Below are 17,675 nucleotides of genomic sequence, written 5' to 3' on the forward strand. Positions count from 1 at the left end.
ATTTTTAAACACAATGTGGAGCCATACTTGAAGGGGTAAAGAATCATGAGAAACTCAATGAGAGGGGAACATATGCCAGCTAATGAATATATATTAAAATAAGACATACCACTCCTACATGCTTACTCTCTTTAAGCATTAACAAAGTGATATTTTACACGCATCTGACCATGTCACACACCATGTCTTTCAAAAATGTAAGATAAATATTGGTTCATCACTGATATTTCACCTTATATAAACTTGTATGAAGTCAACAGAATTTTCACAGTGGTGTTTATTTTTATATATTATCGGCTTTATTTATGTAGAAAATTTTGAAATGGATACTTTTTCTACCTTATTTTAAAAATTAGTTAAATAATAATTCCTAAGGATTTCATGGTTACATATAGACAGGCATGAAACCAGGGTTGTTTTGGCTCCTTCTGGTTTGCTTTCCAAAACATTAGGGGAGGAAGAGTTCTAGCTACTTGTTTGATGTATTTATAAAGGCAATATAATTAACGATATAATAAGCTTTAAAACTCCACAAGAGGAGACATTTTGGAAGTGTTAATGGGGGTGGAGATGTAACAGTTGATGTTGCTATTTCCAGAGTAGGTAAGAATACTTTTAATTGTTATTCATTAATCTCCTTTTTTTAGATGGATTAAGTTTGAAGAAAAAGTCGAACAGGGTGGAGAGAGATGGAGCAAGCCTCATGTGGCCACATTGTCCCTTCACAGTTTGTTTGAGCTGAGAACATGCATGGAGAAAGGATCCATCATGCTTGACAGGGAGGCTTCCTCTCTCCCACAGTTGGTGGGTAAGTATAATTTTTGAGTTACTGTCATTTCTTTAGCTTTTACCTAACTGTAAGACTCCATTATTACAGTGACTTCTAGCATAAGCAAAGTAGAATGGTCCATTATAAAATTAATTCTTTTTTATGTTATACAACTATTGTAGGTTATTGCAGAAAATTTGGAAAATACAGAAAAATATAAGAAGAAAATAAAAAACCCTTCACCTACCTCCATCCAGTCATAACCATGGTTAACTTTTGGTATTTTTTTGTTCCAGTTTTGTTGCTCCATCTTCACTTTTGTCAATTTCATTTTTTTAATATTATTTTTTATTGCAGTTGGGGTCATAATGTATATGTACAGCTTTGTATTCATTTCTTTCGCTTGTTAGCAAAAGATTAATATTTTGAATAGACTCCCTACTCACTTGGTTATATTGGACTAGAAGTCTGGACAGTAGATTTCTAGAGCTCTTTGACCTTCGACATTGCTCTTTGACCTCAAACTGAACTTTTCTGGAGCTCAGTTTCATCATCTGTAAAATAGGATTAAATCCACTGAAAGAAGGGGATTAGCCTAGATTCTGGGTTTGAACTGATATTGTAGGTGGAAGCCAAAACCCTTTGGCAGTGTACAGAGAAAGGTTGTATGGGGTAGGAAACTAGCAGGACTTTCTGGGTTAGTGACTGATTTGGGTTACATTGGTGCTGAGTATTGTTTGTTTAACCACGGGTAAGTCACTTAGCCTTATGGTGCTGGGCAGATTTGGCATCTTTTAGAGTTAGTGTTGTATGAATGGAATGCCATCTCATCATTTTGAATACCTTGGACATACACCACTTAATTCCAACAGGAGTAACTGCTTAAGTTTTCTAGCAAGAGCTTGACCTAGAGTGCTTTATTATCCTTCAGATCTATTTGTACTGAAAATCATATTTCCCTCAAAAAGAGGTACTGAGGCTCAACTTGTTATTGCTAGAAAATTTATAACCAGATAGGCACTGGACCCATGGACAGGACTGCACTTTCCCAAAGGATTGCAGTGTACCTATCCTGGTAGCATGGGGAAGATGTGGACTGTGGACCTGTAGAAAGTAACTAGCAAAACATGCTTATGTAACTTCAAACTTACTGCAAAACTTCTTTATCTGTAGACAGAAAGCAAGTTTATGCATTTATGCCTTTATAGACAGTGGGAAAAGTATGGCATTCATGTTGGAAGAAAAGATTTGTGATCAAATGAGTTATGTATCTGGCATAATTGTATCTGATTCTTTAGAGATCTTGTTAGTCAGATTTGCAGAGAAGCCCCATACCTCTCAGGCATCTGAGGTATGTAAGGTGAAATGAGGAGAAGGGTAAAGGACTGATGTGAAGATAGCAGATGGACAGAATTAAGTAGTTAATGTATTTGTTCAGCAGCAATGCGTATGTTCCTACAATGTACTAGACACTGTTCTAGGTCCTGGATATGGGTTTTCAAATTTGGCATTTTGTAAATGGGAAAGTTGTAAATCCATATCCACATAGGTAGTTAAACTACAGAGGTAGTTAAAAGATAGTGGAGGAAATACTGCACTGTGTAGAACTTTTCATATGTGACAAGGCAGGTTAGGCTAAAAACTGAAATTTGATCTAGGAGAAGAGATTTTGCATTATTATACCAATAGAAGGTAGGGTCCATCTACAAAGATAGAAACAAACAGAAGGAATCATTTTCTGGGTGAATTGTTCCATTGACATTTTTTTTTGTCTACTAGAGACAGTCCCATTTCTGTCTCATTTTCCTTTTGATTAGCTACCTTAAGAGAAACCACTTGTCTTGAGGGTGACAAGGAATTTGAGTGGAATCATGAAACACAGTTTGTACAGCAAGAAATGAAAACATATAGACTGATATAGTAAAAACATGAATCCAAAATGTGCTAGTTTTCCCCCATAAATCCAAAATGTACTAATATTTCCCTATATACCATTAAACCAAGAACCTAGGTCATGAGATAGGCCTTGTCCATTAATATGTTTGTGCCCAAATGATATCATGAAGCACCTCAACTTTGTTCTTTAAAATAGTCAGTTTATTTATCTCTGTACCAGACTTATTAACGTAAATACAATATCTAGAGTCTGTCTGTTTTGCAACAATGCTGATGCTAAGCTGTCAACTTCAACCTGGAGGGCCAGAAGTGCATTTAGGGTGGTGTTAAAGTTCTGTTTCATAACCTTAAATATATTTATAACTGCTCGCTCCATGTCACGTGTTCTTAGGGAAAGTGGGATGGTGTACAAGAAAGAGGGGAACCATGTCATTATACTGTAGGTCAAGGGATTGGGGGTATCAGCCCTCTTTTGTCAGTTGGAGACCTGACTTCCAAAAGATACCATGTTAACTTTCTGATTGGCACTGAGGGTAGACAATATGTGCAAGATTATAGTATCCAGTCTAATTTACAGGTAGATACCAAACCCATGCAGTTATCTGCAGTTTACAAAGGGGGTACAAAATAACTCAGACAGTGAACAAGACCATAATCTGATACCCCACAGAAGTGTGCCGTAGTTTTTCATTGAAGCATAAACTTTCTTTACCGTCACCTACAGATAGCCTCAAAAAAGATTATTTTTAGCCATAAAATAAAGATGGTTTCATTAGGTTTGGCCTGAATATTTACAAGGATGCAGTAAGAATGGCAATTTATCACATCAGCCTTATAAAGTTTCTTTGCTGGTAGTTTTCATGAGGAACCTTCCTTTGGCCTTTTAGAAGCTTCTTTTTTTTTTTTTTTTTAGCTTTTTAAAAAATTTATTTATTAATTAAAAAAATTAACAAATCAAATAAAAATTAACATAGATAATCAATAATTCACAATATCATCACTTAGTTGCATACAATATAGCTTTTACATTACTCCAAAGAAAGGGCCGATGAAATTCAGGGTTTCTCTCTCAGCTGGGAGGGCACATTTGCTAGCTTTCTCTCCTCGTTTCATAAGGCTTCTCCAGGGGCATTTTCCTTCTACTCCAAAGGTCTCTGGTATATTGAAAGCAATATACCAACTCAGATTCTGTTGATACTGGTAGCTTTCTCGGCTCTAAAGACTTTTCCAAAATGGTTCACCCTTAAAGGGCTCCAGTAAGGAACCCCACCTTGAATGGGTGGAGACACGTTTTTAGAAGCTTCTTGATGCTAGGAAGCCAAGCTAAGAATTAGACACCAGATTTCACCAATGTACCTATCAATTTCTGTGAATTCTTCTTTCTTAAGATCCTCAAAATATTATCATTCTTCTGCTTGTCAGAAAGTTACTTTATTGACCTGAGGCCTAGGAGCCCTGGATCCAGGTACCAGGCTGGTTTTTCCAAGAGGGTTTTGTAAGCATTGGCTCCAGAAAGTCAACTTTAGTTCCTTAAAAGTCTTTAGCCAAATCTGATTAAATGAGCATCATTCTCAAACATGACATTCTAGTCAAACCCTTGGTAATATAACACATCTCTCCAGTTACTATCTGTTAACAAGGAGGACAGAATCTTACTGAGCCATGTGAATCATTATTTTGCCATATAAAATATATATAAAAATATTCAATAAGAGTTTCCAAATTCTAGAGGGTGGCAGGCAAAAAGATAAATGTTCTGTGAGTTATAGAAGGCCTAAGAGAAAAGAGTAAGGAATTCCTTTTATCTAGAAAATTGAACAACAGAATATCAGCAATAATCCAAATAAAACTATAATCATTCTTTATCAATTCCTTTAGTCCTAAGTAATTCATCTTGTTCTGTTCTATTTTGTGTGGCCATCTCATGAACCCATCGACTTCTTTACTAGAATTCTGGAATTTTGTCTCACAGCCTGTGCCTCATAGTGCCTTGTATGGTCTTTTCCACGGACCTCTAAGACAATCCTTTTTATTGAAGATGAAGCCCTCTGTCTTCTAGCTGACTGCAAGTGTTTTCAGGCAAGCATCAGAAAGAAAATTGACTGTAGCTGACAAAAGTCTAAAGACTGGCATTGTTAACTTATTACTATTTTACAAGAGCCAAATTTCTGATGAAAGTTCAATACAAAAATAATAAATTGAGAAGGAAATTTGTTTCTTTTCTATCACATCTAACATTTTCTAAGACTAACTGAAATTATGACCAATAACACTATGTATACTTGTTACAACCCAGCTGAGTCCTAAGACCAAAGAATATGCTTGACACAGAGTTAGGCATGAGTTTATTAGGGCTTATGGACAGGAGAAGTTCTTCCATGGTGGCAGCTGGCCATAGAAAATGAAGGTTATCACTCCACCAATGGGATGGGGGAGTGCATGTGCTTAAGAGTTTAGGACAAGGGTATGAGAACAGTTTCAGCAGGGTCGCCTGATGCAGGAGTTTGCTATCAACAGTGATCAGGGGAGGGGAGTTTTAATGCCTTGTTTATGGTATCATTTGTGCATTCTTTCTTCCTTGAGGAGATCTAATGACCTTTAATGTCTGTCCTGGTCATGTAGGTGGCTACATACCATGAACTGCTCTCAGTATGGAGGGGAATCCTGGGCCCCAGATTACCCAAATCCACCGCCATGCAGCAGACTACTCCCCATAAGGAAGTGGGGACATAGGGCTGGCCTCATGTACAATGTCCTGTAAATGAGAAGATTCTTTTTTTTATATTTTCTTATGCATTTAATTCTGCCAGGCCAGCAAGGTATTCCGTGCAGTCCAGTTCTCAGGGTCACAGTCCAAAGGAAGGCAGGTAGGACCTACAGATGGCAAGTCCATGCAAATCCAGCACTGGCTTCGATTGTGGGCATGAGTTACCGCTGAATCCCGCTATAGGAAGGTGTTTGCTAGGGCACTGTGGGTGAAAAGAAAGATATTTATGGAGAAATTCCTGCTGATTTAACAGTATACCTGCTAAAGTTCCACTGGTTGACAATAAGGTAGTCAGGAGAGGAACGTTATGGGAGTTTTAAATACCAGATATTTTCCCCCTGTAAATCTTGAGAGTCCTCCACCATTACATCAGTTGTAATGTGGGCATAAGAAGGCTCCACATAGTCATATATTAAGTTCCCATGAGAATAGGAGGCCCCAGATTGGGGATAAAGATTTTAACAGATATTTTCTGAATAAATTGAAACCTCATTACAATATTTTAGGTGACTCCTATTCCCCAGGGACTTAGGATTCCTAACCAATATGGCTGCATAGGCCAGCATCAAGGCCAGTTGACCTTGTTTTCCCCGTTTTGTGTGGTTTGAGGTATGGGTAACTATTATTATTACTATTTTCCTGCTTAGACTGTAAGGCAGCCAGCCCTTTAATTTGTATTTTCAGTGCCTGCATATGCCCTACTGTTAACATTTTAGTGGCGGCAGGTCCAGCAGCTTGCAGCATTGCATTCAAACGGGTTAAATCCTGATAGCGCTGTTTAGTTCACTGCTGAAAGGACATCTTATTAGCTTTTAGCTGTTCCTTTAACAGACTGTTCATTCTTTTAATAAGGACTGTACCTGTGGGATTGTAGGGCAGATGAAATGTCCACATGATGTCCTGATTCATGGCCTAGGATTGGGCTATCTGCCCAGTGAAAGGGGTCCCCAAGCACTGCCATTGTAGGTACACCATACAGAGCACTCATCTTTCCCAAACATCTCATGGTGGTTCTCTGGTTAGTTTTCCCCACCAGGAAAGCTAGCAACAGGCATGTAGCCATGTCCACTGCTTTAAAAGAATATCTAATGCTGCTCAGAGAGTGGAAGGGAACTGATGTAGTCCACTTGCCACTGGGTTACTGGGAGTTGTGACTGATTGATATGTCCCAACTGATGTGGTAGCCTGTGTGGTCTCTGCAGGGAGCATGAAGGGCACTCTCTCTCTTGTGATGTCCACTAGCTGCTGGTGCATGATTGACATCTGGAACTTCTGGGCCAGCCACCACAGGGTTTGGTACCCTTGGTGTCTGCTTTTCCAGTGAAGCCGTTTCACTACTTCCCTGATTTCAACAGTGCTGCTCTGTTTCCATCTGTGCTCATTTGGGCACTGCCAGAGTGTGGTTCCGAAGCCATGTTGGTTAACCACCCCTGAAAAGGGATGGCTGTTTTCAAGGTGACTGACATGTTTGTGTCAGCCCCTCCACTTGCAGTAAGGCATTATATGCAGCACTCAGTTGCTTTTTCAAGGGGCTGCATCTCAGTTCTGCCCCTTTCCATAATTGTGACCAAAAGCCAAGGGGCATTTGTTTAGATTGTTGCCTCTGCCCCAGACCATACCCAAAGCTGTTATCAGTGCTGGCTACATACAATTCACAGGGAAAGTTTGCATCTACTCCCTGCTATGCTTGTGCCTGTGCTATTGCTTTTTTTGCCCATTCCTGGAGATGGCCTTTCCTAATCAAAACATACAAGGGTTTTAACATTTGAACTAAGTGAGGAACATAAGGTCTCCAATACCTCAAGGACCCCCCCAAATCCATTAGTTGTTTTGATGTTTGCGATGTGGGGAAACATTGCACCTTACCAATTACAGCAGAAGACAGAGTTTTTGTCTTACCTGACCATTAAAGACCCAAGAACAGCCAAGGCCTTATATTTTGTCACTATTGACTGCCCATCCCTGACTTTCAAGGTGAGATAGCGATAACCCTGAAGCTTCTTTTAATTCTGAAGGCAAGTTGCTGGTTATTAAACATGACATCATCAGTATAGTGAAATAAAGTTACACATGTGGAATTTTCTACTTAGCCAAATCTTTTGCCATAAGACTGTATGTAGCTTTGGGAAAGCACAGTAAAAGTCCATTGTTGGCTTCCCCAAGTGAGGGCAAGTGCAAGCTGACTTGATTTTTCCAAGGAGATATTAAATAAAGCATTAGCAAGAACCAATACAGTATGATATTTACACAATTGGGTACCAATTTCTTGTAATAAATCAGCAAAATTTGGCACTGGTGATTTTACTTTAACTTCCGATAATCTGTCATGCACCATGTTCCATCAGACTTTTGTATTGGCCATACATGACTATTGAAAGGGCTATGGGTTGGTATTATCCCCACCCACTCTGACTGAGATTTCTTAGTGCCTCCTTGGACATTTATATTATTTTATAACCACTACCCTCTGACACCGGGGTACTTTTACAGGGATTGTTTTGCCTGCCACTTTAAGACCTCTTTGATCACTCTGCACTGGGGGCAGAATTCTCCTATAGTGGTCTGCAACATGGCATTTTGTAAAAGATCAATTCCTAAAATGTATTCCAGTATAGGAGAAATATATACAACATACACTTAGGGGAGTGATTTGATTTGTTAATGCTCCTGGAACTGCAACATACAATTTATTAAATTAGAAGTTTACAATTCTAAGACCATAAAAATGTCCAAACCAGCGCACACAGAAAAAGGTACTTTGATGCCCTTTGTCACATGGGAAAGCACATGGCTGGTATCTGTTGATCCTTGTTCCTGGTTCTGTTGCTTTCAGCTTCTGATGCCAGTGGTTTCCTCTCTAAGCATCTGTAGGCTGCCACTTAGCTCCCCTGGGACACAACTCTGGGTTCTGACTTGCTTTGCATCTCATGGAAAAGCACATGGTGACTTCTGTTGGGGACCATATCTAGGGGTCTGCCCTCCCTGTCAGTGCTCCAAATGCCTGTGTCTTTGTCGGCACTGAAGCAACCGTGTTTTCTACAAAATGTCTCCCCTTGTAAAAGATTCCAATAAACTAATCAAGATCCACCTTGAATGGGCAGTCACATCTCCATCTAATTAAAAGGTCACATCCACAATTGAGTGGGTCATTCTCCATGGAAACAATCTAATCAAACATTCCCACCCTACAATATTTAATCAGGATTAAAGGACATGTTTTTTCTGGGGTGCACAACACTTTCAAAACAACATAGGGGACAATCTCCCAATTTGCAAGATCAAATATGCCATTTGACTCTGATTATCTTTCCCCCATGGCCTCGTCTATGGCCAGCAAGTACCCATTACATTGGGCTATATTTTATGAATTAGAGTATATTCAGCTCCCTGTGTCTACTAGTGCTAACACCTGCTATTGGTTAATAGAGGACCAGTAAATGGTTAATTCTACATGTGGCCTCTGATCTTTTGGTACCCTGGCTATTGTTTGTATCTGGGGATTTTGACTTCTCCTCTAAGGAAGAGGGAAAGGGGCTTGCTACATTCATTCTGGGGGAGCAGAGGGCTCCCTGGCTTGGGCTTTGAATAATGTCTTCTTTCCTGACTTTCTTTCTCATCTGGAGTCTTGGGAGCTGTTAATCTTTGGTTCTTTGGAAGTTTGTTCCATAGTTTCACCACGACTGCACTAGCTTGCCTATCTATAGTCCGTATTTGTGTGTCAACAGTGATGAGATCCCCCCATATGTGCTTGTGGAATACCTGATTAGGGCTGTTATGCCCCTGGGGAGTTTTATCCATTGTCCTTACTCTTGCCCCCTTTTACTGCAGCCTCTCTGCCCCTCTGAGGTCAGGTGGCCCGAGCAGCAAGGGAAATAGGCTGTCCTACTAGTAGGCTTAGAATAGACAAAAGACCCCCATAGTAATGGTTGGGGGCAATATTCAATACTATGTTTTTCATTCCTGTGGTAAAAGCTTCAGTGTCAAGTCCTATGAAGGCCATGGTATAAATGGCCTTCCCAGCCCCCTTAAAATGTTTTGTGGCTCCTCCATATTTTGCCAATGAGGGGTATTGTGTAGTATACCCTTTTCAATAGGCCATCCAGCCTTACACCCTTCAATAAGCCATACCAACTAGAAGATGGTTTTTACATCAGCTGAGGTAGTATACAAGCATTATCAAAGTGAAGGATGGGTTGTAATAGACACCAATTTACTCATCTCCACTCCAGAAAACACTACCCCTCTGCTCCGGCATCTTATTACCTCAGAAGCCAATCAGATAGGACTTCCTGATATTTTGTATATACCACTGACTAATTTATTCAGTTTGGTAGCAGTATAATCTCTCAAAAAAATGTAAAATTTCTGTTCAGGAGGTTGGAGTTATTGAACCCCAGGGAGCTAATCTTGTGACCCGTTCCATTTCTCTTGTATCATGGGGCACAACTTTTGGGACTCTTCATCCTCCTCCACCTCACATTCCTCCTCTGCTTCCTTTTCCAAGGAGGATCTATGGTGTCCGTGTTTTGGGGTCCCACTGTGGAGTAGCTACAATCCTGTGGAATTGAGCCCAAAGCAAATTATGGCCTCTGACTCTGTCATATCTGCATGCCAGAGTCTCTAACTGACCATCCACTTGATGCAGTCCATCAGCCAGAGGTTCCTTTATTTTCCCCTAGGCAAGACACATACCTCTTTCTAGTTTTAATTCTTCCTCTAAATGCTGTGTGGTGGCTTATACCATTTGCTCTGCCTTCGTAGCCATTCTTAGGATTCCTAACAGGGGCATGCTATGCCTGCTGCTATTTGGCAGTCCCTTTTCTTTTTTACAAGTTTAGTTGTCCTTCCATCTGTTGCAAAACAGTTAGCAGCATCTCTGTAGTTTTCAGGGCATCCCCATTCATTCAGGAAGGCAGCCACTCTTCCCCACATGAAGAATGTAAATCAATTTGGGATTTCCCCTACAGATTCTCCCTTCCCAGAATTTATTCCTCCCTATGACCAGCAACTCACTGGTCTCCTGACTGGCTTTCCAATTATTACAATCTATCTCAGTTTCAAGACCAAAGAATACACTTGGCAAGGAGTTAGGCATAAGTTTATTAGGACTTATGGACAGGAGAAGATTTTCCACAATGGTGGCTGGCTGTGGAAAATGAAAGTTAGCACTCTGCAAATTGGATGGGGAGTGCAAGGGCTTATGAGGGTTTAGGACAAAGGTGTGAGAACAGAGTTTCAGTAGGGTCTCCTGACGCAGGTGTTTGGAGGTTTGTTATCAATAGTGATCAAGGGAGGGGAGTTTTAATGCTTTGTTTATGGTACTATTTGTATATTTTCCCCCTTGAGAAAGTCTTATGACCTATAATGTCTGTCTCAGTCATATAGGCTGACCTGCTCTCAATATGGTGGGGAACCCTGGACCTTGGGTCCCCACAATACTGTTTCTATTATCAGGCACATCGGTACTAGGACATTTCATGGAGAGTGAGGATATTGACAAATCTCTAGGAACTGTAGATAGTTTTGTAAATCTCTATATTGATAGCATTGTGCCCATACAAATGTAACCAACAGAAGTTTAGAAAATCCTATTTAATTTGACAACACTTTCCATACAACTCATAACATATCAAATAAAGCTAATTATTTTTAGCACCCCTTTTTTCACAAGGTGAATGAACAAATTATTTGTGGGTTTCCAGGGACCTTCTGGAAAATCCTCAAATAGTTTGAAATCAATAAGATATCATGTAATGTTTGATTTTGACAAGGTAAAATGTTAAAATTTTTCAGGTTTGTGTATTTTTTTCAGTAGGAAGATGGGTCAATGTGAAGCAATATTTGGTTCTTCATTTAACCAAAGTGACAATAAAAGATTGTAAAGGGTTAACATGATTTTTTAAAAAATGAGAAAGAGAAAACAATCCTTTTAAAAGTGAGACTTGTTCTCTAAAACAATAAGGGATATTAAGGTAAATATAAACATCAATAAGGGCATTATTCTGATAAGACATGAATCTTTGCCTTCTAGGCAGATTACTCAGAAGGATAAGAAAAACCTTTTATAACCTCTCACTTAAAGCTGACCAATAAATCCAAGAAAATTTTATTTTAACAGAGTGAAAGCAAAATTTTAATTTTACATGAAGATATTATCTGAACAGAAAACTCTTAAAAATGTATATTCCTATCAAATCTTAGCCAGCCTTGATGAGAACAAATAAAATTCCTTTTCTGCACACCTTCTACAGCTTTCCCTATCCATTCAAGTGTTTTTCTACACTTTCCTTTTTCTCATTCATTCTGCAACAACCAATCATTTTACTTTAGGACAAAACTGCATTCTTTTTTCTTAACGAAAACACATCCTGCATACCTTACATACTGAGGTTATCAAAAAAATCTTGGAAACGTTTTTAAGCTGACATCCTACAAAAAACAATTATTCTTAAAATAAAATTTGTTAGAATAATAACTCAATTTGGTTAAATATGAATTTACATTTTCATCACCTTAAAGATCTAGTAGATATAATGCTAATTTATTTTATCAGTAAAGCTGTGTAAATTTAGGGAGAACATACCTAAGTGGTACAAAAATTGTGCTTATATTTATAAGGAGGTAAAACATTTTTTTTAAAACTAGCAATGCTAAACTAGTCCCATTTATCAAAGGTTTATCTGTGGTATGTGGACTTGAGATTTTTTTTAAACATTTAATTTTAGTCCTAAGAATACTCTTTTTTTCATCAGAAATATTAGTAGTTTGGTTTTCTTAATTTCTAGAATTTTAGGAATATTAATTTATCTATATGGACTTATCTTATTTGAGCAGAGCTCTTTTAAGTAGTTTTATAAATTTATTTGTTAATACCATCTGAAGGTAGGGAAATAGTATACATCAAATATGCAGATAGATACAAAAATAGTGAGTATATAGCTTTACTTTAAAAGTTTTCAGCCATGAGTCAGACATAAAAATACAGTAACACAGAAAATATTGAAATATATAACTCACTAGCTTATATCCGTTATGTTAGATTCTTGCAATTTCTTCGTAGATGCTGAATACCAACTAAAATAAGCATCCCATTTGATGCCCTTTTTATTTGAGAGACTCTAAGATTAGTTGAATTTGTATAATTGGAATTTTTGTGGCTATTGCACCGATAAGTTGTCTTTGGTGAGATTTTAGTTAGATAGATACACCTTCTGGTCCTGTAATTTCTGAACTTGTAATATGCTGAGGTGTCAGAAGGTGGGGAATCAAAGTTTTTAGAGTTTGAGGATTCCATATTTATCATTTTACTTCTTACTGTATGCACAGGACAAAGAAACCAGCAATAGCAAAAATGAAACTGCAGCCTGAACCAAAGACTAGGAACCGGACTCAAAATTTGAGCCTTTTTGTCAATAAAATCAGCCTGCTAACTTGGACAAAGCATTTTTACCTTGTGCACAGGACAAAACTTCTTACCCTGTGTGTAGGATAAAAAAACAAACAGACCTTTACTGGCTAAAACTGTGGACTGTTCTGAAAGGCGAGGAACTCCAGACCCAATCTTTAAGCCTTCTTGTCAACAAGATTGACTCACTAAGCTTTGGCTAATGAAATCGGAGAGCTCAAACACAAAGAGAGTGGAGCTGTAAATCTTAGAGGCACTCACCCACAAATGACTCTTGGAGATGGAAGAAGGAGAGAATTCTATGGGTTCATGGTGGCTTTGCCTGTCTCTCTTGTTGTCTCCATAGCCATCAGCAGTTGCCTTTGGATCCCTTCCTCATCACCAAAAAAAAAAAAAAAAGAAAATTTCACGTAATCTTAGGAGATCACAGCTTTGTTGAACAATTCAAGAATCTGGCAGCATCCCATTGAAGTAGAAAGGAGCTCCACTGAGAGATTGGAAAGTGGAGGCTCATGTAGGGTGAACATGGAAGCAAGTGAGGAAATGCTCTGATTGGTTGGCATGAAGTTTCTGTTTTACATAGAGGGTGTCTTACAGAGTGGGGAGCAGATGTACATTGATTAGTATGGTGTGCTGGTTCATTCTGATTAACTTCTCTACCTGACTGAGACTAGTTTTATAACTAGATGTTGGCTTATTATTGACCCTGTAGAGTCTGTTCATTTCTGGGGAAAGTCCTGCAGGTCGGTTGTTTTTGTTCTCTGAAAAAGTCCTTCTTAGGAAGGGGCCTTCTCCTGGCAATGCCCCATGCAGGTAGCCATTTTATTTTAGTTAACATTTGGTTATGAAAAATTCCTTTTCTACCAGAGGATGAAATGGGGTCGTTTTGTCCTGAATCTTGCTGATAATTCTGAGTTGAAAACTTTTCATAGCTAAGTGTTGCCTCTCTCTCTTCTCTGTCCCTGAGTTTTATCTCAACACATGAGAAAAGGAAATAATAGCAAGTGTGATTATATCAAACAAACAGTAGCATGATTTTCATCATTCTTTGCAGTCTAGCTGCTACTCCACATCAGCCTGCTTCTGAGAGGCATGCCACCTCTGCAGGCTCAAAGGCATAGCCGTGTAAGGGGCATGAGCAGTGGGCGGCTACGACTACTTAAGCTGGAGTTATTTCTCATAAAAAAATTTTTTTAGCCTAATTTGCATTCTCCTCCGGACCTCTACTTGTTTTCTTCATGAAGAACCCCTTTTGAATGCTAATGGTAAAATCTGTTTTTAAAGTTTTAGAAAGAATAAAACATCATTTTCATGGGTTATTGTAATAACTGTTTTCTTCTATAATCATTATAATTCCACACTGAAAGAGTGTCATTTGCATATGAGGCCAAGTACATTGGAATTTTTCTCCCCTCCAAAGTTAAGAAAAAATTATAAGCCATTTCAGGTATTTTATTATGATAGGAAATGGATTAGGAAAAGATAGCTCTATTTTTGGAATCCTTATTTTTATATTATATTTAAAGGCACTCCTGAGCTGTGCATGTTGGCATATGTGTAATTCCTGTTGTTTCTTCATTTTTTTAACACCTTTTATTTTTAAAAGTATATGCCTTTCATGTGGGAGACCTAGGTTTGATTCCTGGACTATGTATGCACCCCCCCCCCCCCCAATACCAGTGTCTTTGCTTTCTACTAAGACATGCTCATCATAAAATAGTTGCAAAAAATATAGCACAAAAATTAAAATAACCACTAATCTAATCTTTCAGAGCTATCTTTCCAGATTTTTTTCTATATATCTCTGTTTGCATATATGTAATTTGTTTTAAAAATGGGCTCATACTACCCCATTTTAATCTGCTTTTTAAATGTAAAAATATAATGTGAACATCTTTTCATATTATTAAATGTGAATTGACATCATTTTAATGGCTGCAAAATATTCAGTAATCATCTATTGTTGGACATTTAGGTTGCTTTGAAGCTTTTATTATGAAGAAAGGAAGCGAATATCTTTGTTATGTTTGTGAAATTGTCTAATGTACTTCTAGTGGTGGAATGTTCAAAAGATTTGCACATAATAGAGGTAAAGGGTTTTGATACATATTTGCCAAATGGCTTTCAAGAAAGATTAGACAAGTTACTACTGTCACATCAGCATATGAAACTGCTGTTGTGCGCCCCCATTACTCTACTCAGCATTAGTCATTTTAATTTTTGCTACTTTGATAATCTAATTGTTGTAATCTCATCGTTGTAACATTTGCATAAATTTGTTTCAATTGTTAGTCTCGAAATTGAGTATTTCTTTATGTGTTTTGGGCCTTTTGTATTTCCTTTAAGAATGCTTATTTATGACCTTTTGCCATTTTTCTGCTGGGATGGCCATCTACCTCTTGGTTTGCAAAAGCTTTGGATGTTTTTGTTTATTTTCCTTTTCCTAGAGCTTACTTTTTAAAACATTTTTTGTTATGAAATATATATACAAAATAGCAATAAATTCCAAAGTGCATTGTAACAAGTAGTTATAGAATAGATTTCACAGTTTGGTATGGATTACTGTTCCACAATTTTCATTTTCCCTCCTAACTGCTGCTCCAAGACACTGGAGACTAAAAGAAATATCAATATAGTGATTCAGCAGTCATACTCATTTGTTAAATCATGTCTTCCTCTGTTATAACTCCTCCCTTTCCTTTCATCCTTCTCTCAATCTATAGGGGTATTTGGGCTTTGCCCATTCTAACTTTTTCATGTTAGAAGAGGTGACAGTAATATGGGATAGGAGGATGGAACTAGTTGATGTTCTGGAGAGGCTGGTCCTTCTGGGTTTCAGGACTTATCTGGCCTAGGAACCCATCTGGAGGTTTTAAGTTTCTGGAAAGTAATCTTAGTCCATGAAACTTTTGTTTAGCTTATTTTTTAAATAAAGAAAAATATTGTATGATACAGAAAAAGCTCTAATTGTGAGTCAGAAAACTAGAATTTACTTGGAGGGTTTTCTTCTGATTGGTCTGTGTCACCTCTCTGGCTCTCACTTTGTGCATCTGTATTGCAAGGGGTTGAACTTGATAAGGTTCCTTTCATCTCTGTTGATCTAGAGTTGGCACATTCTCTCCCAATTGTAGCATCTGTGGGAGTTTGAACGCTGAAGGCTTAATTTCAATGTAGCTGTGAAATGTTACTGTCCCCACTTTATATTTGAAAGGTTTTGTAGTTTATGTTTAAAACAATGTGTCCATTTTTAAGTAAACTTTACCAAGGACAGAAGCCGCACAGATGTTTTAACCTATTCTAACTGGTGATTTCCAGGCATTAGTAACAGGGCTGGCTGTGCATACAAATGGATTGGTTTGAGATTACAAAGGAGAGCGAGAACAGAGGGAACCCTTGCCAGGAAGGCTAGATAAGAAACACTTTAATCCACAACCCTGGAATTAGAGTAGGAGTTTGATAACGCTTGCAGTAGATATGCTGGGACTGTTTGTTTATTTTTATGGCTCTTCTCTAAAATGGACTCTAGTCTTTGACTAAGACTTAAAGGGAAAGTAGAAAGGGCTGTGTTCTCTAGGCATCTAATTATTTTACTAGAACAGAGGGTTAATAGTAATTATAGGATCAGTTCTGAGAGTTTTACTGAGTGAGGTTTGTGTAGTTAAAAATACATAGAACTGAAGGCCACTTTTAAACCAAAACACTCCTATTGGAGAAACTCTGCCTTGCTCCGGCTTCCTACCCAGTGGTCCTGAGTTATCTGACATTTATGGCATCTATGTAAGGTATATGATGGAAAATCCCGGATTCAGCCTTTCTGTTTGCCTCCTAAATAGTTGATTTTACACTCTGTAAAGTGCCAGTTTCTAGTTAAAGAGTGTGAGGCCAGTTCCTTGAGTGATTGACTGCCAAGATTTGCAGTTGTGCCCAAGCAAAGCCCCTTGACTATCTTTAGCTTCTCGTTACAAACAATGGGGAATGTGTGGGAGATGTCATTATCCTACTATTACCCACATTTTTTTGGCCAGACTTTTGGGAAAGAATAGCTTTTGTTTTTTTCTCCACTTTTATATACTGAGAAGTTTTCTCAAGAGGAAAATATTGACTTGTTTTAGATGCATCCATGTACCAGAAAAAAGTGGGCTTGGAATTTGTTCTGCTTCTGTGCAGGAGGTAAAAGCTCTACCTGTGCACAGTAGGGTAGCTTCTTGCCAGTGGGTATCTTGTGATGTTTTGTCCTGATCCCCATTCTGGGCAGAGGAGACATCCACGTACTGATCTTGGGATTAAAGTTGGGGGCACCAGTCTACATTTATACCATACCAGTGTGCCACACTTAACTTTGAGAAAGAGGATTTTAAAGTCTTGTTTAGAGTAGGAACTTGCCCTTCAGCAACCTGATTCATGGACCTTTCTATGCAGCAGGATCATCTTGTTTTAGTTAAAGCTGTACTAAGAAAGAGCTAATAGGAACTTTAACTTTTCGGTAATAAAATATTAAAATTTCATAGAAAATTATGTACAGTTGATGCTTCAAAATGGCTAATGGAAATACACTGAAAAGGCTTTTGTTGGGTATAAATAAGAAGAATAAATCACCCCTCTTACAAACGACTAAAGCATAATTTTTAAAATTTTATCTTTCTTTTGTATTCAATTAACCTGACATTGGAAAAGGAGCTGCTTTTCTTTACTTTGTTCTAATATAAAAACACTATCACAATTTAAGAATAATTTGGAAAAATAGATTAAAAATCAACAATTTTATACCTTAATTTTTTTGCATATTTTCTTCAAGTTTTTTTCATATTATTTATACTTTTGGCACACTTGCTATGATG

General features: G+C 38.0%; 1 protein-coding gene across 4 annotated transcripts in view; it reads left to right on the top strand.

Annotated features, from left to right (window-relative positions):
- SLC4A4 (solute carrier family 4 member 4) overlaps window positions 1-17,675 on the top strand; it is a 434,558-nt gene that overhangs the window by 165,112 nt on the left and 251,771 nt on the right. For all 4 annotated transcript variants that reach the window (XM_077137062.1, XM_077137060.1, XM_077137063.1 and 1 more), the window contains exon 5: window positions 648-808. In XM_077137062.1, coding sequence (XP_076993177.1) covers window positions 648-808 — 161 coding nt within the window. The remainder of the gene's footprint in view (window positions 1-647; window positions 809-17,675) is intronic.

Source organism: Tamandua tetradactyla, chromosome 19 (assembly GCF_023851605.1).
Source record: "Tamandua tetradactyla isolate mTamTet1 chromosome 19, mTamTet1.pri, whole genome shotgun sequence".
NCBI lineage: Eukaryota > Metazoa > Chordata > Mammalia > Pilosa > Myrmecophagidae > Tamandua > Tamandua tetradactyla.